Below are 16,959 nucleotides of genomic sequence, written 5' to 3'. Positions count from 1 at the left end.
AATCTAAAAGAAGGCGACGATTTATTTCTCCGCTATTTCCCTGGATTGCTCTTCTGGTTTCTCCGTCTTTTCATTCATTGTGCTTTTCACTTGCTTTCAAAGACATTATCTGCATTACTTTCAGGTAAAAATGTGGAGAAAGGATCTGGTTTGAAGTTGCCTTTTAGCGCTGACCGGGGTTCAGCCCTTCCGCCCATTTCCTACCGTTTACCATCAGTGGAGAAATCACAAAACTGATCCCAAATCAGCGTCATCGTCAGCCCTGCAGACAAATTGACGTCATCTTGTGAGAACTGGCTGGACAGGAAGATAGTAGTACAGACAGGTAAAGGTGGTGATCTACACCGTCGCATTCACAACAGGGCTGCGCCCAGTAGCCTGCGATGTTTGGTTGACTCCTTTGTTTCTCCATTGTGCAGCCTAATATCTGTGAGTACCACTGGAAATGTATAATCAAACAATAAATAAGAAATGTTTGCTAATCTCAGTGTAATCACAAACTTTTTTCGTTTCACTAACACTGTTCTTCTAACACTGTTCCATGTTTTGCTCTCGGCTGTGGCCGGTAGTGTCTGTAATAACTGGAGTTGCTATTTGTGTGTGATATGAATGATCTGGGGGGGCATGTTGGCCTGTATTATGTAAATAAGTTATATTGATGGACCTTTATGGACTGCATTCCCCGTACATTAAATCAGAACAAGAGTAAGATACTTATAGTGAAGAGAATGAGGTAGACTTTGAGTGCAGGGTCAAGAAAGGCTAATTTTCCTACATTAGGAAAGGTTTCATGTGATTTCCCCTCTTTTTCTAGTTGAACTTAAGTTAGATATTATTAAGAGACATAAACTAACTCCTGATGAACCGATTAATCCAACAGAGCCAAGAGAATGGTGAAGGAAGAGCCAGAGTTTGTGAACCGGCCCGACAACACAGCCTTCACCCAGCAGAGACTTCCCTGCATGGCAGCCTATGCTGTCTGCTGGCATTGTCATCCCAGGGTTTGTCCTCATCGGTCTGGCCTTCATCGGTATCGGCATTGCCCTCTTCGTCACCTCACAGAACATCCAAGTATTGGAGGTATGCGTGTGACTGCTGAACTCATGTTAAAACTGGTCTGGTGTTGTCATGCTGAGAAATGAATAAGGGGTCAAATGTCACAAACAAAAAGCGAGGAGGAAAAATGTTTGTTTTTTTTTATTGGGAAAAGGTAAATGGTAAGCCAATCTACATTTCATGTATCAAGATGAAACAATATGATCCTGGTCGCAAGCTTGATGCCGGTAAACAATATCAGACTTTTGAGGTTGATGAGGTGTGGTGTCAGTAACACAACAAGGAAGATGGGTGATGTACTGATCAATATTTAATGCTAATCCTTTCTGTTTTTTTCTCACGCAGAAAGACTACACTGGGGTAGAGGTCAACTCACCATGCTACAAATGCTCTGACTCAAATGTCAAGAACTGTGCATGCAAGCTGGATTTCTCCCTTGACAAACTATTTGAGGTGGCCATCGAGCTTAACACACATTCACACACACATACAGACCATTTTTAATATGTTAAGTTGAACACCACCTACCTACCTCTAACCTTTGGCTGTGTTTTTGTGTTTCTGCTGTCTTTCACAGGGTCCAGTGTTCTTTTATTATGGTTTGTCCAACTACTTCCAGAACTACAGAAGGTATGGTGTTTCCAGAGATGACGACCAGCTGTCTGGAGACCTGGCCAGCTTTACGGTGAGAGTGTAACATAGGATATGAAACTTTAAAAAAAAAAAAAGACAAAACAGACTTGACAATCTGGTTTTGATTTCCAAGGCAAAATTAAACTCACATGCAACGCAAGTTTTTCTCAATCAACTGTTTCAGTTGTTCGTCACAACGGTTTTTAGAGGTTTTATAAATAGATCCCCGGTTTGTGCATCTTATAATCATCTACAATAAAATGGCATTGGTGGTACCATTGACCATGGTTGCACCACATTTCAAGACTTGAGGCCATACAGAAAGGGCAGAGTTGTGATCTTTTATCATACAAAATGTACTAGCCAACCATGAAAAAACTGATGCTCATTGAAGACTTATAATCCAGAACATGAACAGCTCTCCCCCACACCCACAAACCAAAAACTCAAAATGACTTGACTTGAGAAACTGCCTCTATGGATTGATGTGAACCAGAAATTGATACTCTTACAGTCACCTTTTTACATTTTTTTGAGTTCATTCTCACAAGAGCTGTACACTGGTTTGACATCACCAATTCGGGGTCAATTATACTTGTCTCTAATTTCTAGCTATAGAGGACAATAGTAAATACAAAGTTGTTCTTTGGTTTAGAAACCTTCATTTGAGTACTGAAATGCAGCAGTATTCCCCTTTAACATTGTTTTCTGTCTCTCTTGAAGGAGCCTAGTGAAGACTGCACTCCCTACCAGTACGACTCCAACAATAACCCAATTGTTCCTTGTGGATCAGTAGCCAACAGCAAGTTCAATGGTACAGTGATGGCAGTTAAAAAGATCATCCAAATTAATCTGAATTGTAGTTTAATTGCCATGTATGCTGTGTTATTGTAATATTCATTCTTGTCTTTTTTTTGCTTTTTTTTGTTTTTTGCAGACACCTTCAAGCTTTATCAGATCGTCAATGGGGCAAAGAAGCTGGTGCCCTTTGATGGAAAAGGGATTGCTTGGTGGACAGACTACAACGTCAAATTCAGAAACCCCGCTGTCGTACCTCTAAGGAACGCATTCAACGGTAGTCAATGACTTCAATTCCATTTCCCATGACTTGCTGTCTGTTCTATTTAACGCTGTGATGCAGCTAAACTGTGAACATGTGTAACGAGGGATCCCCAACCTCCTCCAAAAAAGTGTCAGGTGGCCACAAGGCTCAAAAAAATGGGGCAAAGGAGCCATACTGGAGAGAGACTGAGAATCTAGGACAAAAGGAGTAGCTTACTGTAATATAATATGTTTCCTATCTCTTGTAGAATACCACGGTGTTGTATTTAAGGGGTCCTTTAGGAGAAAATGTTGGCAAATACTGTTTTAGACAAGAATTGCTAGCTGTAGACATTCATGAAATGTTGATTTTGGATCAATCAAATCAGAATGTGTGCTGTTTGACTTGGAAATCATGATAGCTGATTCAGAGTTTCTCCTACAGGTACTGTGAAGCCCTTATTTTGGTCCAGACCGGCTTATGAGCTGGATCCTTCAGACCCAGCGAATAACGGCTTCATCAATCAGGATTTCCTGGTCTGGATGAGAAGGGCAGCCCTACCAGACTTCAGAAAGCTGTATCGACGAATCACAGAGGGCGACTATGCGACGGGCCTGCCAGCAGGAAACTACTCACTTGAAATTGCCTACAGTATCCTAATACAAATATAAGACTCAGTGATGAGTTAAAGGACAGAGCTTGGAGGTATGGGCAGCTACAGTTTTTTAGCTTGAATCATGTGCTTAAAGCTTACACTGGCCATTTTGACCTGGACCCTATTTTCCCATAATTTTGTCATCATACTGATAGATTCTGACCAAAATCTGGTCAATTGCTTCCCCATAAAGCTACTTGCGTCTTGCTTGCTTTGGTGCAAGGCTCTCCAGTACAGTCCTTTCGGGCCAATGGATACTTCAAAAATCAACCTCAAAAGCACCCAAACATGTATTTTTCAACATATTGATGCTCAAGCAATCAAATGTGTTGAAAAAGACTTTACTTTTTTTTTTTTTTTAGTTAAATTGAATTTAAAGCATTGCCCTGGTATAAGAGTAGTATGGTATAAGCAGTGTTGTTAATGGGCAGGCTTACAAGGTTTTCCACATCCACCTTGAAGGGGTTGGCCATTGAACTGGCCACAGGTTGTGTATCATGTTACAACACACTTTAAGTGAGCTCTATGATTGTTTGCTACAGCAGTGTAGACTAACTTGTTTTACCAGCTGGGTGTGGTTCTTTTTTTGAGCCGTGGGGAATGAACACAATGACTTGGTATTTTCTTGACTAGGAAAAAAAGCCCAGGCAAATATTTTGAAATAAGTAAACAAGCTATGTAAATAATATACTGCATGATTGATTGGCCAATGCAAATTCCACAGGTCGTGGTTTTACTGTGCTTAATACTTTAACAATAGCTTATGAACTTCTAATACATCTGTGAGAGTCTGTAAGCATTAAGTCAACAATTTTTTCAGTTGTGTCTTCTATATTTCTCAGCCTTACGTTCCCACTGCTAGTGAATGAATTCCTTAACACCTTGTCCTCCAGACTACCCAGTGCTGAGCTTTGATGGGAGAAAGAAGGTGGTATTCAGCAACGTGTCCTGGATGGGTGGGAAGAATCAGTTCCTGGGCATTGCCTACCTAGTGATTGGCTCGATGTGTGTCGTCATGTCCATGGTCATGCTCATTGTCTACGCTAAATTCAAGTTCCCCGAGGACGAGTGATTGCCTGGTCATGGACTTGGGGGGGGGGGGTTGATTTATGTGTGGGCTAAGAAAAAAAGGAGACTGGTCAAAGCGAAGAAATGAGAAATACTACTCATATGCTCCTTTGTAGATTTTTCAATGAGCATATTCCAGTTTAAGTAAAATAGTAGTTCTTGCTCATTCAATTAATGCTACTTTAAATATTTTTGATGCTATTTTTATAACTGTTACCGACACGGCAGGTCATTTTTCTCAGGCTCTATAGGCAATATCTTGCATTTCTGAAAGTTGTAGTGGTTCTGCCACCTCAAAATGAGACGCCTCCTCACTTTCAGCCAGTGATAATGTTAAAGCCATATTATGCCATTTGGTATAGGACAAGAGGTTGCATTTGATGTGTATAGGATGTGTTACTTGGAAGTTATTGCTGTAACTACTGGGAATATACTGCTCTACTAGCTCAGGGATATGGTGTGTAGGCTATGCAACCCAAGTTGTCTTCTTTGACATAAATCTATTTATTACATGTCTCTTATATTGCTTTTAACTGTGGCCATTCTTTGATATTGAGATTTTACTGCATGTTAATGTTTTCTTTAATAAATAGTACCAGAACCATAGGGTTGTTTTTCTCTTACTATGACACATAAGATTGTAAACCCAGAATGAAAGGTCTTAATTTGTCAGTAACAGCACTAACAAGTGTCTAATCTGGTGAAGATGGCCTTTCATTTTTGGCTCTTTTCCAGTCCAGCACTAGGCTTTACTTGGGATGAATTCACTGAACTTGTTGGATCAGATGATGACAATGTTGAAAGCAATGTTACTTATCAGGGTAATTGAAATCCTGTTTACATATCTATGGTTCTGTGAGAGTCACAGGCCTCAGACTGTACAATAAATACAAGGAGAAACATGCACAAGAAATCACTGGTAAAGTTATTATTAAACTTTTCACAGCATACAAACAATTAGCGATTGGTTCATCTGGAACATGTAAAATCTGATTTTGTAAAAAAAAAATGGATGGAGATGTTGAATGCAGCTCAGGCAGGACTTGGCCATGAAGCGAGCTGTGGTGAATGGCTTTAAGTTAAGTGCAAGAAGGATGACAGTTGCTCCTTCATGCACTTCCAGCCAGGCAACCAGCATGTCTGGTGTTCCCTCTACAGGCAAGAGTGGGAATAACACCATGACAATCATGATCAAGATTACATGTCTGAATTAAATCATGGACATACACTCAGCCAATAAAATAATGGTAAATTGTATTATTTGCTCTGTTGATAAGATGATGGTGGTGATATAATGATTAGTCACAGGTTAATAATCAGCATATGACAAATGCAGTCATGTTTAACAAAGAATAGTATGTTCTAAAAATACTTTAATCCTTTGTTACTGAGATTGTCAGCAGATGTCAACAGCATTTGTTGCCAATTCATAGGCTCATCTTTCTGAAAAATAGAATTGTCTTTGATCAACTGAATCTCTGATAGATAAATCGTAGTTCATGATAGATCAGTAAATCTACCCTTTAAGTAACTTAAAAGTTTGTCTTGTATCTTGCTGTATCTCAATTTAACAAGTGCAACAGGCATGTGGTGGTGGATACTGGTGTGCAACAAAGTACACTCCCATCCTGGTGAAGAGGAGGGTAGGAAATCATTCAGATTAGCTGAAGAAGGTGTCCTCAGTTACATTATATGCACAGTGCACCTATGCATATGAGAGCTACATATGTGTCTTGTCCTGTCTCAGGGGCCTGTAGCACTCCAGGCCTGCAAATCTAGCTTGGTTGTTGTATTACACAAAGTGCTAGAAGGACAGCCAGGCCCTTTCTTAGCCAGTATAATATTGTCAGTTTGACCTCTTGTAACTGTTCCCACACTGATGCTAACCCCTCAGGCACTAGCAGCTGCATGTATTATTCCTTAATTAACTGCAGTAACAACTTGTCATATTGGTTTAAACAGACGCAATAATTCACCTGCATTTTCTACTTTCTTCAGTGCCCCTGTCCTCCATCTTTCCTCTCATCTGTGCTCCCATGGGAAATCTCTTTTCCAGTATTCCAGGTTTCCAGAATCTTATAAAATTGATTTTAAGGTTTTGATATTTGTTTTTAAAGCTGTCCCTGCCTATATATCAGCCCTATATGCAATCTCCAGGTCTCTCAGGTCTTCCATCATGGGGCTTCCTGGCTGTTTCTGGCTTAAGGTCTGAGCTCAAGCATGACTGTGCCTTCACAGCCCCCTACACTGTGGAATAGCCTCACTATCAGATCCTCTGTTGACTCAAGTCCCAGCTCAAAATACATGCACTTTTATTCCCTAACCCGTCTTGATTTGTCTGGGAAGCTGTCTGTCTACGAAGAAATATTCAGGTGGTTTCTACGGTTATTATCCTGGCTGGGTAAAAACTATTACATTTCCAAAGGAAATTCTTTTTTTTAAATTAATTAAAATATATTACATGCCATATTTTGCAGTGCTAGTCTAGGGTTCTCTCAAATGTATTCAGTCAGAAGCACCTCTAAACCCAAACCAGGTCACATATAAATTAATGAATAGACAAATAGGACAGAAACAACAAAGCCAATTCACAAGGGAATACAGAGACAGACAGAAGTTTGTTTTTGTTTTTTTAGATATTTAGATATTATTATTAGCATAATAATAATAATTATTATTATTATTGCTGCTGTAGTTGTTGTATTTCCTTTTTATTAGCAGTATTATAGCATTAGCGGCATTAGCATTAGTATTAATGGATTTATCACTTTGTCTTGGCTAATGGTTTATGGAGCCAACTCCCTTCCTCCCCCTGTCTGTCATACGTGGTAAAAGAAAAAAAAACCGGCTCGCTGAACTGCATTGTGGGTATAGTAGTTTTCCATTTATATAGTCCATTGAATTATACCTCCTTGGAACTACAAGTACCACAGTCCATTGCACGAATAAATCTGACGGCTACTGGCTGCGGCGTTTTGACAGCAGCCACCTCACTTCAGTTGATGCGGCAGCCGGGCCACACATAGCCTCGCTTCTTTGTTCACTGTTCAGTCCACCACCGGTCGTTGTTGACCGCTTCGGAAAATGTCCGACGGCGGAGGAGGAGACGAGAATTCTGGCACCATGGAGGTGTCGGCTGTTCAAACGGTCGCCGATACCTCGGTGCTGCAGAAGCATATTCGTAAACTGGTTCCGTTGCTCCTGGAAGATGGCGGCGAGGCTCCGGCCTCACTGGAAACCGCCCTGGAGGAGAAGAGCTCTGTGGAGCAGATGAGGAAATTTCTGTCTGATCCCCAAATTCACACAGTCCTGGTCGAGAGAAGCTGCCTCAAAGGTTTGTCTCTCTGTTTAAATTACCACGGATCAGCCAGCTAAATTAATTTGGATACAATAATCTATGTATCATAATGTGAATGTAACGTGTCGTCATCAAGAATTGCTAGCCAATTTGTGTTTAACCCAGTTTGACTTTAGCTAACGTTGTCTGTTATCTAGCTAACTACTTTACAGTTATCCCTCAAATCGTTATATTGTAGCTAAGGGACTATAACGTTTGCTAAACTAGGCCACTTTGGGGTGTGGAAGAGAATCGGGGCTAATGACAACACAGTACCTGCCAAGAGCTGTGTGGTTTGAACGTGCTTGCTAGCAGTATAATTTCTAGTATATATCATTGAAGGCATGATGCCAGTTACCTTTAGCCACAGGTAATGGACATTTTTCTAAAACAGTGTAGAATTTATGTAACTTAGCCTTGCATTTGGTAAACGGGCCACACAAGAGAGAATGAATCCTTTGTTATCATATTTCAACTCATGCTGTGTTATTTTCAGCGTTTTTATCATGTGAGCCAGCTTGTGTCAATGAGCAGATTATCCTCAGATCCCTAAAGGCGAATTTATACTTGGGTTCAGGCCTGCTTGCCCGTATTAATATTTTATGAGTGCTGAACTAAGAACCTTGGTCCTTCACATGACTAGTCACTGAGTCTGCTGTTAAGTTTCGGTTTCCCAGCTAGGGGATGACAGCTATCCTATTCCTGTTTTGCACTGAATAAGAACACTGATGCTGCGCAATGCAGAGATTGCAGTGTCTGCAGATGGGTATCTTTTCCTGCAAGCCATGATGACCTCACTTGCAAGGGAGGGTGCGGACCTGGGTGGATGGAAGCAGAGAATCATCTGACTGCACTGTCATCCTGCTGCATCATGGCCCAGTGCAAACAAATACACTCTGTGTTCCTGGTGTCCCATATCTAAAACGTTTATATCTACCCTAGTCAGTAGAATAATTATGTTGGGGGTTAAGCAGTCCTTAATTGAAACGATACTTGGTGGTTGACATGTAGGTGATAGTCCAACTTCAACACACATGCTGCAGTATGTTACAGGGGATTTCTCTGGATTTTGTGATGATGTGGTCATAGTTAAATCTAGTGATATTTCTATTAAAAGCATCTACTGTGGATTTAAGGTAAATGTCACATAGTGGTGCTAAAAACTGACAAGATATTGCTGTGCCACTGTTAACTTGTTATGGAACAGTCTTGGTTATATCTAATAATTGGCGATCAGTGTGGAATAAACCTGTGCAGATAAGACTTTCATTTCATTCTTTCTGTCACACAGAGGATGTTGGAGATGAAGGAGAGGAGGAGAAAGAGAGCATCACCTATAACATCAACATTGATATCCACTATGGGGTCAAGTCCAACAGGTAACTGATGAATCTAAAGCGGTTGCCTGAGGCCTCTGCTCAAACATGAAATTTCATGTTATTTCATCTGTAAAATTGATAATACGTTTCTTTAATTCCTATCTATCTAAGAGTACCTTGATTATTTATCCCTGCATAAAGCTCTGCTGCCATTTAAGCTCTGTTAATTCTGAACTATCAAGAGGTTAACATAGGCCTTATTTCTCCCATGCAGCCTGGCTTTGATCAAGAGGACCGGTGTCATTGATGCAGACAAGCCCATATCGACCCAGGTCCGTGTCCTGACCTTGAGCGAAGACTCTCCCTATGAGACACTCCACTCTTTCATCAGCAATGCCGTCGCTCCTTTCTTCAAGTCCTACATCCGCGAGTCTGGCAAGGCAGACAGGTAATTCTGAGAAAGTGATTTATATTATCTAATAGTTTCAAAACTTTCTGTGAAATTAACTGAACCATGAACACAGGAATGACGGAACAGTCTGAAGGTGGGGCTGTGAATTCATTAGCAAGTTTGTCAGTCAGTCTTTTTTTTCTGATGGTAGGCGGTAAAAATTATTATCTCAATTTCGACTATGTATTTTGACAGCCAGCAGCACAACACAACATTATTCTTGATGTCTCCATTCTTACTTTATGGTTTAGATTCCTGCCTCTCCCAGACGTGCTACTCTCACCCATTGTGCTTGTAATTCATCAACAGTACTATAATTTCTTTCTTAACCCATTAGAGATGGGGATAAGATGGCTCCCTCAGTTGAGAAGAAGATTGCTGAGCTGGAGATGGGCCTTCTCCATCTGCAGCAGAACATTGAGATTCCCGAGATCAGCCTGCTCATCCACCCCATCATCACCAACATCGCCAAGCAGTGCTATGAGCGTGGAGAGAAGCCCAAGGTCACCGACTTCGGGGACAAAGTGGAAGACCCCACCTTCCTGAACCAGCTGCAGTCTGGGGTCAACCGCTGGATCAGGGAGATCCAGAAGGTAAGAGGAAGATGTTCAAGAAGCTGAAACAGGGTTGGAGTGGATATTGGCATACACATTAATATTGGTTGCTAAATGGGAAAAGTTATATCAGAATTTGTAAACGTATATATGTAAAAATAAGGCGAACTAAGAAGCATTCACTTTTTTTCTCACATTTAAACAAACCAGAGCTATAATACTTTGGGAAATTAAATAATAGGTGTATGGTAGAATCTTCCTCTCCTCATACTCATCACTGGGTTTGTTCTTGTTCCCCTCCCCCCTCCCAGGTGACAAAGCTGGATCGTGACCCGGCTTCAGGCACAGCCCTGCAGGAGATCAGCTTCTGGCTGAATCTGGAGAGGGCCCTGAACAGGATCCAGGAAAAGAGAGAGAGCCCCGAGGTTCTGCTCACCCTGGACATCCTTAAACACGGCAAACGTTTCCATGCCACCGTCAGCTTTGACACTGACACTGGTGAGGTTCATAGTCAAAAGTATTTTAGCTGCTTCGGCAGAAAAAAGTTAAGTTATACTTGTATTCCCTGAATAAATGTTTATCCTTCCTCTTCCTCCCATAGGTCTGAAGCAGGCTGTGGAGACAGTCAACGACTACAATCCTCTGATGAAGGACTTCCCTCTCAATGACCTGCTCTCTGCTACGGAGCTTGATAAGATCCGCCAGGCTCTTATGGCCATATTCACACACCTGAAGAAGATCCGTAACACCAAGTACCCCATCCAGAGAGCCCTGCGCCTGGTGGAGGCCATCTCCAGGGACCTGAGCTCCCAGCTCCTCAAGGTGTTGGGCACCAGGAAGCTCATGCATGTTGCCTACGAGGAATTTGAAAAGGTTGGTGTGGGTGGCTTCCTGGTACAACTAGATCAAATGGTTTCTATCAGTGCATGCTAATTCAAATGCCTCCCCATTCAGCGTTTCCCACAAGTGCTGTCTTCCAGCCAGATGGTCAATTACTGACTCCTTTCCAGTTGGCTACCAATCCGACAAAGCCTCCTAGTGTGAAAGCTAAAGTGAAACTTGAAATTCAATGGCTTTCTACACACTGCCCATGTGATCGTAACTTCTGTGTGCAGGTGATGGTGGCTTGCTTCGAGGTGTTCCAGACCTGGGAGGATGAGTATGAGAAACTCCAGGTGCTTCTGAGGGACATTGTGAAGAGGAAGCGAGAGGAGAACCTGAAGATGGTGTGGCGTCTGAGCCCCGCCCACAGGAAGCTCCAGTCTCGTCTGGACCACATGAGACGTTTCAGAAGGCAGCACGAGCAGCTGAGGGCTGTCATCGTCCGTGTGCTCAGGCCTCAGGTACAACACACATCTTTGGGACCAGTAAACTGTACATGATTTTAGTTAGTTAGTTGCCATACTGTTGCAGTGTGCTCTTTAGTTGTTCTTCCAAATGGCACCATCAGTGTCAGTGATGGTCACATTTTAGCACACCAGCATGTCTTGCCATTATTTTCTTAATCCATTTTCTTAATACATTTGAATCTTCCTTTTTTTTTCTAGAGCCGTACATTATAGGAATTAATATCATGTCTTTATCCACCATCTGTCTCTAGGTTTCTGCTGTGCCACAGCACGCCCCTGGAGAGACCGTAGAGCCTCAAGATATGAAGGTAGCCGAAGTTCTGTTTGACGCTGCTGATGCCAATGCCATCGAAGAGGTCAACCTGGCGTATGAGAATGTCAAAGAGGTTGATGGCCTAGACGTGTCCAAGGAAGGCATGGAAGCCTGGGAAGCTGCCATGAAACGCTATGATGAGCGCATTGACCGTGTGGAGACCCGCATCACCGCCCGCCTGCGCGACCAGCTGGGAACGGCCAAGAACGCCAATGAGATGTTCCGCATCTTCTCCCGCTTCAATGCTCTCTTTGTGCGCCCCCACATTCGCGGTGCCATCCGGGAGTACCAGACGCAGCTCATCCAGCGCGTGAAAGACGACATTGAGTCTCTCCATGACAAGTTCAAAGTGCAGTATCCTCAGAGCCAGGCCTGTAAAATGAGCCATGTTCGGGACCTGCCACCTGTGTCCGGCTCCATCATCTGGGCCAAGCAGATTGACCGTCAGCTGACTGCATACATGAAGAGGGTGGAGGACGTCCTGGGAAAAGGCTGGGAGAACCATGTGGAGGGGCTGAAGCTGAAGCAGGATGGAGATAGCTTCAGGGCTAAACTCAACACACAAGAGATATTTGATGACTGGGCTCGCAAGGTATGGAGTTGATGAGTATTAATATGTTTTTTTATGTTTGACATTATTTTTCTTTAGATAATTTGGAAGATGTTAACACTTTTTGTTTTCCCCTCTGTTGCATTGCATGTTTTCATTGTTTTCTTTGTCAGCTTCCATTTTAAAATATCTGTCATACCTTTCTTTTGAAATCAGGTCCAGCAGCGTAACCTCGGTGTGTCTGGCCGCATCTTCACCATCGAGAGCAGCCGTGCCCGTGGACGAACAGGAAACATGCTCAAGCTTAAAGTCAACTTCCTCCCAGAGATCATCACCTTGTCCAAAGAGGTCCGCAACCTCAAATGGTTGAGCTTCCGCGTTCCTTTGGCCATCGTCAACAAAGCCCACCAAGCTAACCAGCTCTACCCATTCGCCATCTCTCTGATCGAGAGTGTGCGCACCTACGAGCGCACTTGTGAGAAAGTGGAGGAGAGGTCCTCCATCTCTCTGCTGGTGGCTGGGCTGAAGAAGGAGGTTCAGGCACTGGTTACTGAAGGCATCGCCCTGGTCTGGGAGTCCTACAAGCTGGATCCCTATGTTCAGAGGCTGGCAGAGACAGTCTTCAACTTCCAGGAGAAGGTCAGTATGGAGGAGTGGACCAGGTCAAATGTCCAAGCAGCAGATTGCTTTTTGATCAGGATTTATCTATTCTTAATGCAATCTGAGTATAAGGGTATTAATTTATTGGTCACCATAAAAGTTGTTACATACATACATACTGTGTAAGTACAAACTCATTTCAAACAATGTAATTTTAGCACCAAACATCCATAGCACACATTCTAATATCCTTTTTCTTACTGTTTGTTCTTTCCAGGTGGATGACCTCCTGCTGATAGAGGAGAAGATAGATCTGGAGGTTCGCTCTCTGGAGACCTGCATGTTTGACCACAAGACCTTCTCTGAGATCCTCAACCGTGTCCAGAAGGCTGTGGATGACCTCAATCTGCACTCCTATTCCAATCTGCCCATCTGGGTCAACAAGCTCGACATTGAGGTTGGCACCACAAATTATCAAAAATACAGGATTATTCACATTACCGTCGGTTAGATACTGAGCAATTTCTCTAATTTGGCCAAGACTGGAAATATTCTATACGTTTCAAGCTATATCTAACCACTTGTGGCTTGCCTGTATGAGTTTAAAACAGGATTAACAGATTTTTTCCTCTTCCTCTGCCCTATAGATTGAGCGTATCCTGGGAGTGCGTCTGCAGGCTGGCCTCAGGACCTGGACCCAGGTGCTCCGAGGCCAGATGGAGGACAAAGCTGATGTGGACATGGACACTGAGGCTCCACAAGTGAGCCACAAGCCTGGAGGCGAGCCCAAGATCAAGGTAGGAGTTGTGGTTTTCATTCCCCTGTGTTTACCTTTTGTCATCTTGTGTAATGCTTAGACCTCAGTTATGAAAGCTTGACAAATATTTATTTGAATATGGTTTCAAATATTGAACCACTTGGGTACTTGATTTATTTTGGCAGACACTTAAACAGGTTCAGGTATTGTTTTCTTCCCCAAGTACTCAGATGGGAAACGATATGAGTATGAAACTAACTCCTAAAATAAAACTTGAACTTCAGTAACTGCTCTGAATGTACTGGTTTTAGTAAAATAAAAAGACATCTTATTTTCAGAATACCTTCCTGAGACGCAGTTGACAGTTTTGTATCTTTTTTTTTTGTGTTTCTAGAATGTTGTCCATGAGCTGAGGATCACCAACCAGGTGATCTACCTGAACCCACCGATTGAGGACTGTCGCTATAAGCTCTACCAGGAGATGTTCGCCTGGAAGATGGTCATCCTTTCTCTGCCCAGGATCCAGAGCCAGAGATACCAGGTAGGGACTCACCTATAGTTTTAGAAGTGGTAGGTGGTCCTGTACAGCTTAATGGGTAAAGCACTACCTTAACCACTAACACTTCAGGGTTAGGGGTGTGATTTCCACTGGGGCCAGCCATGCTAAAAATGCATGCAGTCATGCAAGAACAAGGTACTTTGGGTATCTACCAAATAGCATGTCAAATATAACATCATATATAGTAGTATTAACTTGGTTGCCTTTTTGTTCAGCTGTTCATATTAATTAAATGAACAATGTAGCCCAGATTTAATATTTGCATAGTTATTACACAGAGTATATGGATAGATTGGTTGTTGTATGAACTGGACAGACAAATTGATACTTCTGTTGCAGAGTGGTGGATGGATTTATCTAAGCATTTCTGTGTTTCATCACCAGGTGGGCGTCCACTATGAGCTGTCGGAGGAAGAGAAGTTCTACCGGAACGCCCTGACCAGGATGCCGGATGGCCCTGCGGCCTTAGAGGAGGCCTATAACGCAGTTGAAGACAACGTCAACGAGGTGGAGCAGTACGTCAAGGTAAGAGTCATCATTCTTCAACAACACAAATATATATGTACTATTATATGTTAGGCTTATTCCTGATAGTGACTTTAAAGAAATTAATTCATTTAAAAAATAAATTAATTTTAAATGCCAAATCACTGTTCATTGTTTTCTTTTTTTTATTGTTTCTTTCTATGCTTAGATTATGTCAGAAACATGTATACATGTGCTGTATACACATGTGCAATATTTGGCATGAGTATCAATATCTGATGCCTTGACTTCTTTGTTGACCCCCCTCCAGGTGTGGCTGCAGTACCAGTGCTTGTGGGACATGCAGGCTGAGAACATCTACAACCGTCTGGGTGAAGACCTCACCAAGTGGCAGGCTCTGCTGGTCCAGATCCGCAAAGCCCGTGGAACCTTTGACAATGCAGAGACACGCAAGGAGTTTGGACCTGTGGTCATCGACTATGGCAAGGTAATGAGCTGGCTGATGGCTATAGGTTTTGTATTTGATGGGTTTTACTCAAAACGTTGATATTTTCTAAATTATACTATGATACCATTAATCATTTTGTAAGGAAAAGCTCTGTTCAGATAGATAGAAACATACTTAAACTCATTATTTGTGCAAGGTATTTTTTTTATTAAATGTTAGTATTTGTTCCTGACCCCAGGTCCAGTCCAAGGTGAACTTGAAATATGACTCCTGGCACAAAGAGGTGCTCAGCAAGTTTGGTCAGATGCTGGGTCAGAACATGCAGGACTTCCACTCCCAGATCTCCAAGGTAAAGTCACATTCTTTGAGTCACTTGGTTATATTGATTGTTAAGAGATATTGATTTCCAAGTGATTCAGTGAAATAATTTGTTTTCCTTATCACTTCAAAATTTTCTGTTCCTCTCTAGTCCCGTCAAGACCTGGAGCAGCATTCTGTGGACACAGCCAGCACCTCTGATGCTGTCAACTTCATAACATATGTCCAGACACTCAAACGCAAGATCAAACAGTTTGAGAAGAATGTGGACGTAAGTACTCTTTAAAACATTCAATGTCCTCTTATTCATCTTTTTGTACCACTCCATGCTTTAAGAAAGACTGTTGGATTTTAAATCTGATTCTCCTTCCTCTGCCCCCCAGTTGTTCCGTAATGGGCAGCGTCTGCTGGAGAAGCAAAGGTTCCAGTTCCCACCCTCTTGGCTCTACATTGACAACATCGAGGGCGAATGGGGTGCCTTCAGCGACATAATGAAGCGCAAGGATACCGCAATCCAGCAGCAAGTGGCCAACCTGCAGATGAAGATTGTCCAGGAGGACAAAGCTGTGGAGAACCGCACCACTGACCTGCTCAATGACTGGGAGAAGACCAAACCAGTCGCTGTAAGAGAAATGGACACATCAAATTGCTTTTGAAATGAGAGATACAGTCACACTTAGAAGTGCTTCCTACTTTTTATGAATGCATAACTGGTGACTGCTAATTGTTGCACTGTTAGTTTATCACAAATGTCAAATGTCTGAAGTTACTCTTTTTTTTTTTTAATTTTAACTGATTAAGTTTGCGTTCTTTGTGATGCCTAACTGATAATCTGTTCCATTAGGGGAACCTGCGTCCAGAGGAGGCTCTGCAGTCTCTGGCCATCTATGAGGGCAATTTCGGCCGTCTAAAGGTTGAAAGGGAGAAGTGTGCCCGCGCCAAAGAGGCCCTGGAGCTCACAGACACTGGTCTGCTCAGTGGCAGCGAAGAGAGGGTGCAGGTAATGCCAGGACACATACATAAATACTATTAAATTTACTCACTAAGTCTTCTAAATAACGCAGCAAATCACTCACACATGCTAATTAGGAATATGATACAAGTTTTTTTACCTGTTATGCATGGTTTATAGCTCTTACTTTTATACCTGGTCCATAGCAACACAGATGGCTAAACAACAGATGCTTTGAGGGTGTTTTTGACTAGTTTGCGTCTCTGTGGTCACTTCTAGGTGGCACTGGAGGAGCTGCATGACCTGAAGGAGGTGTGGTCTGAGCTGTCTAAGGTCTGGGAGCAGATCGACCAGATGAAGGAGCAGCCATGGGTGTCTGTTCAGCCACGCAAGGTAACGCACACGCACACACAGTTGTCATTCAGATCATCAGTTGGAGCATTACATCTCTCAGTACATTGTATATTTGTCAAATTCTGTCGCAAACAACTGTGCTATTGTTGTTCTGTGTT

General features: G+C 42.5%; 2 protein-coding genes across 2 annotated transcripts in view; both read left to right on the top strand.

Annotated features, from left to right (window-relative positions):
• Positions 1-890: 890 nt before the first annotated feature.
• On the top strand, positions 891-5,058 carry tmem30b (transmembrane protein 30B). Its single transcript, XM_071528448.1, is given in 8 exon segments — positions 891-956; positions 958-1,080; positions 1,402-1,509; positions 1,634-1,741; positions 2,413-2,503; positions 2,627-2,764; positions 3,176-3,382; positions 4,280-5,058. Coding segments are annotated over 8 exon segments (1,020 nt in total). The 3' UTR covers positions 4,459-5,058.
• Positions 5,059-7,471: 2,413 nt separating this feature from the next.
• The window catches only part of dync1h1 (dynein, cytoplasmic 1, heavy chain 1), a 33,240-nt gene continuing 23,752 nt past the window's right edge, over positions 7,472-16,959 (top strand). The window contains exons 1-19 of the mRNA XM_071528464.1: positions 7,472-7,788; positions 9,083-9,170; positions 9,385-9,558; positions 9,899-10,154; positions 10,427-10,613; positions 10,717-10,988; positions 11,231-11,458; positions 11,716-12,369; positions 12,544-12,966; positions 13,205-13,384; positions 13,575-13,724; positions 14,079-14,225; positions 14,628-14,768; positions 15,040-15,216; positions 15,416-15,526; positions 15,647-15,766; positions 15,879-16,118; positions 16,340-16,495; positions 16,727-16,840. Of these exons, the coding sequence (XP_071384565.1) occupies positions 7,539-7,788; positions 9,083-9,170; positions 9,385-9,558; positions 9,899-10,154; positions 10,427-10,613; positions 10,717-10,988; positions 11,231-11,458; positions 11,716-12,369; positions 12,544-12,966; positions 13,205-13,384; positions 13,575-13,724; positions 14,079-14,225; positions 14,628-14,768; positions 15,040-15,216; positions 15,416-15,526; positions 15,647-15,766; positions 15,879-16,118; positions 16,340-16,495; positions 16,727-16,840 (4,068 nt within the window). The 5' untranslated portion in view covers positions 7,472-7,538. The remainder of the gene's footprint in view (positions 7,789-9,082; positions 9,171-9,384; positions 9,559-9,898; positions 10,155-10,426; positions 10,614-10,716; positions 10,989-11,230; positions 11,459-11,715; positions 12,370-12,543; positions 12,967-13,204; positions 13,385-13,574; positions 13,725-14,078; positions 14,226-14,627; positions 14,769-15,039; positions 15,217-15,415; positions 15,527-15,646; positions 15,767-15,878; positions 16,119-16,339; positions 16,496-16,726; positions 16,841-16,959) is intronic.

This window comes from Centroberyx affinis, unplaced genomic scaffold (genome assembly GCF_046629955.1).
Source record: "Centroberyx affinis isolate AG114_WGS23_722 - 3 ecotype Tasmania unplaced genomic scaffold, CSIRO-AGI_Caff_v1 ptg001677l_1, whole genome shotgun sequence".
Lineage (NCBI taxonomy): Eukaryota > Metazoa > Chordata > Actinopteri > Beryciformes > Berycidae > Centroberyx > Centroberyx affinis.
Note: the sequence above shows the minus strand (reverse complement) of the source record. Positions and strands in the feature narration are given on the sequence as shown.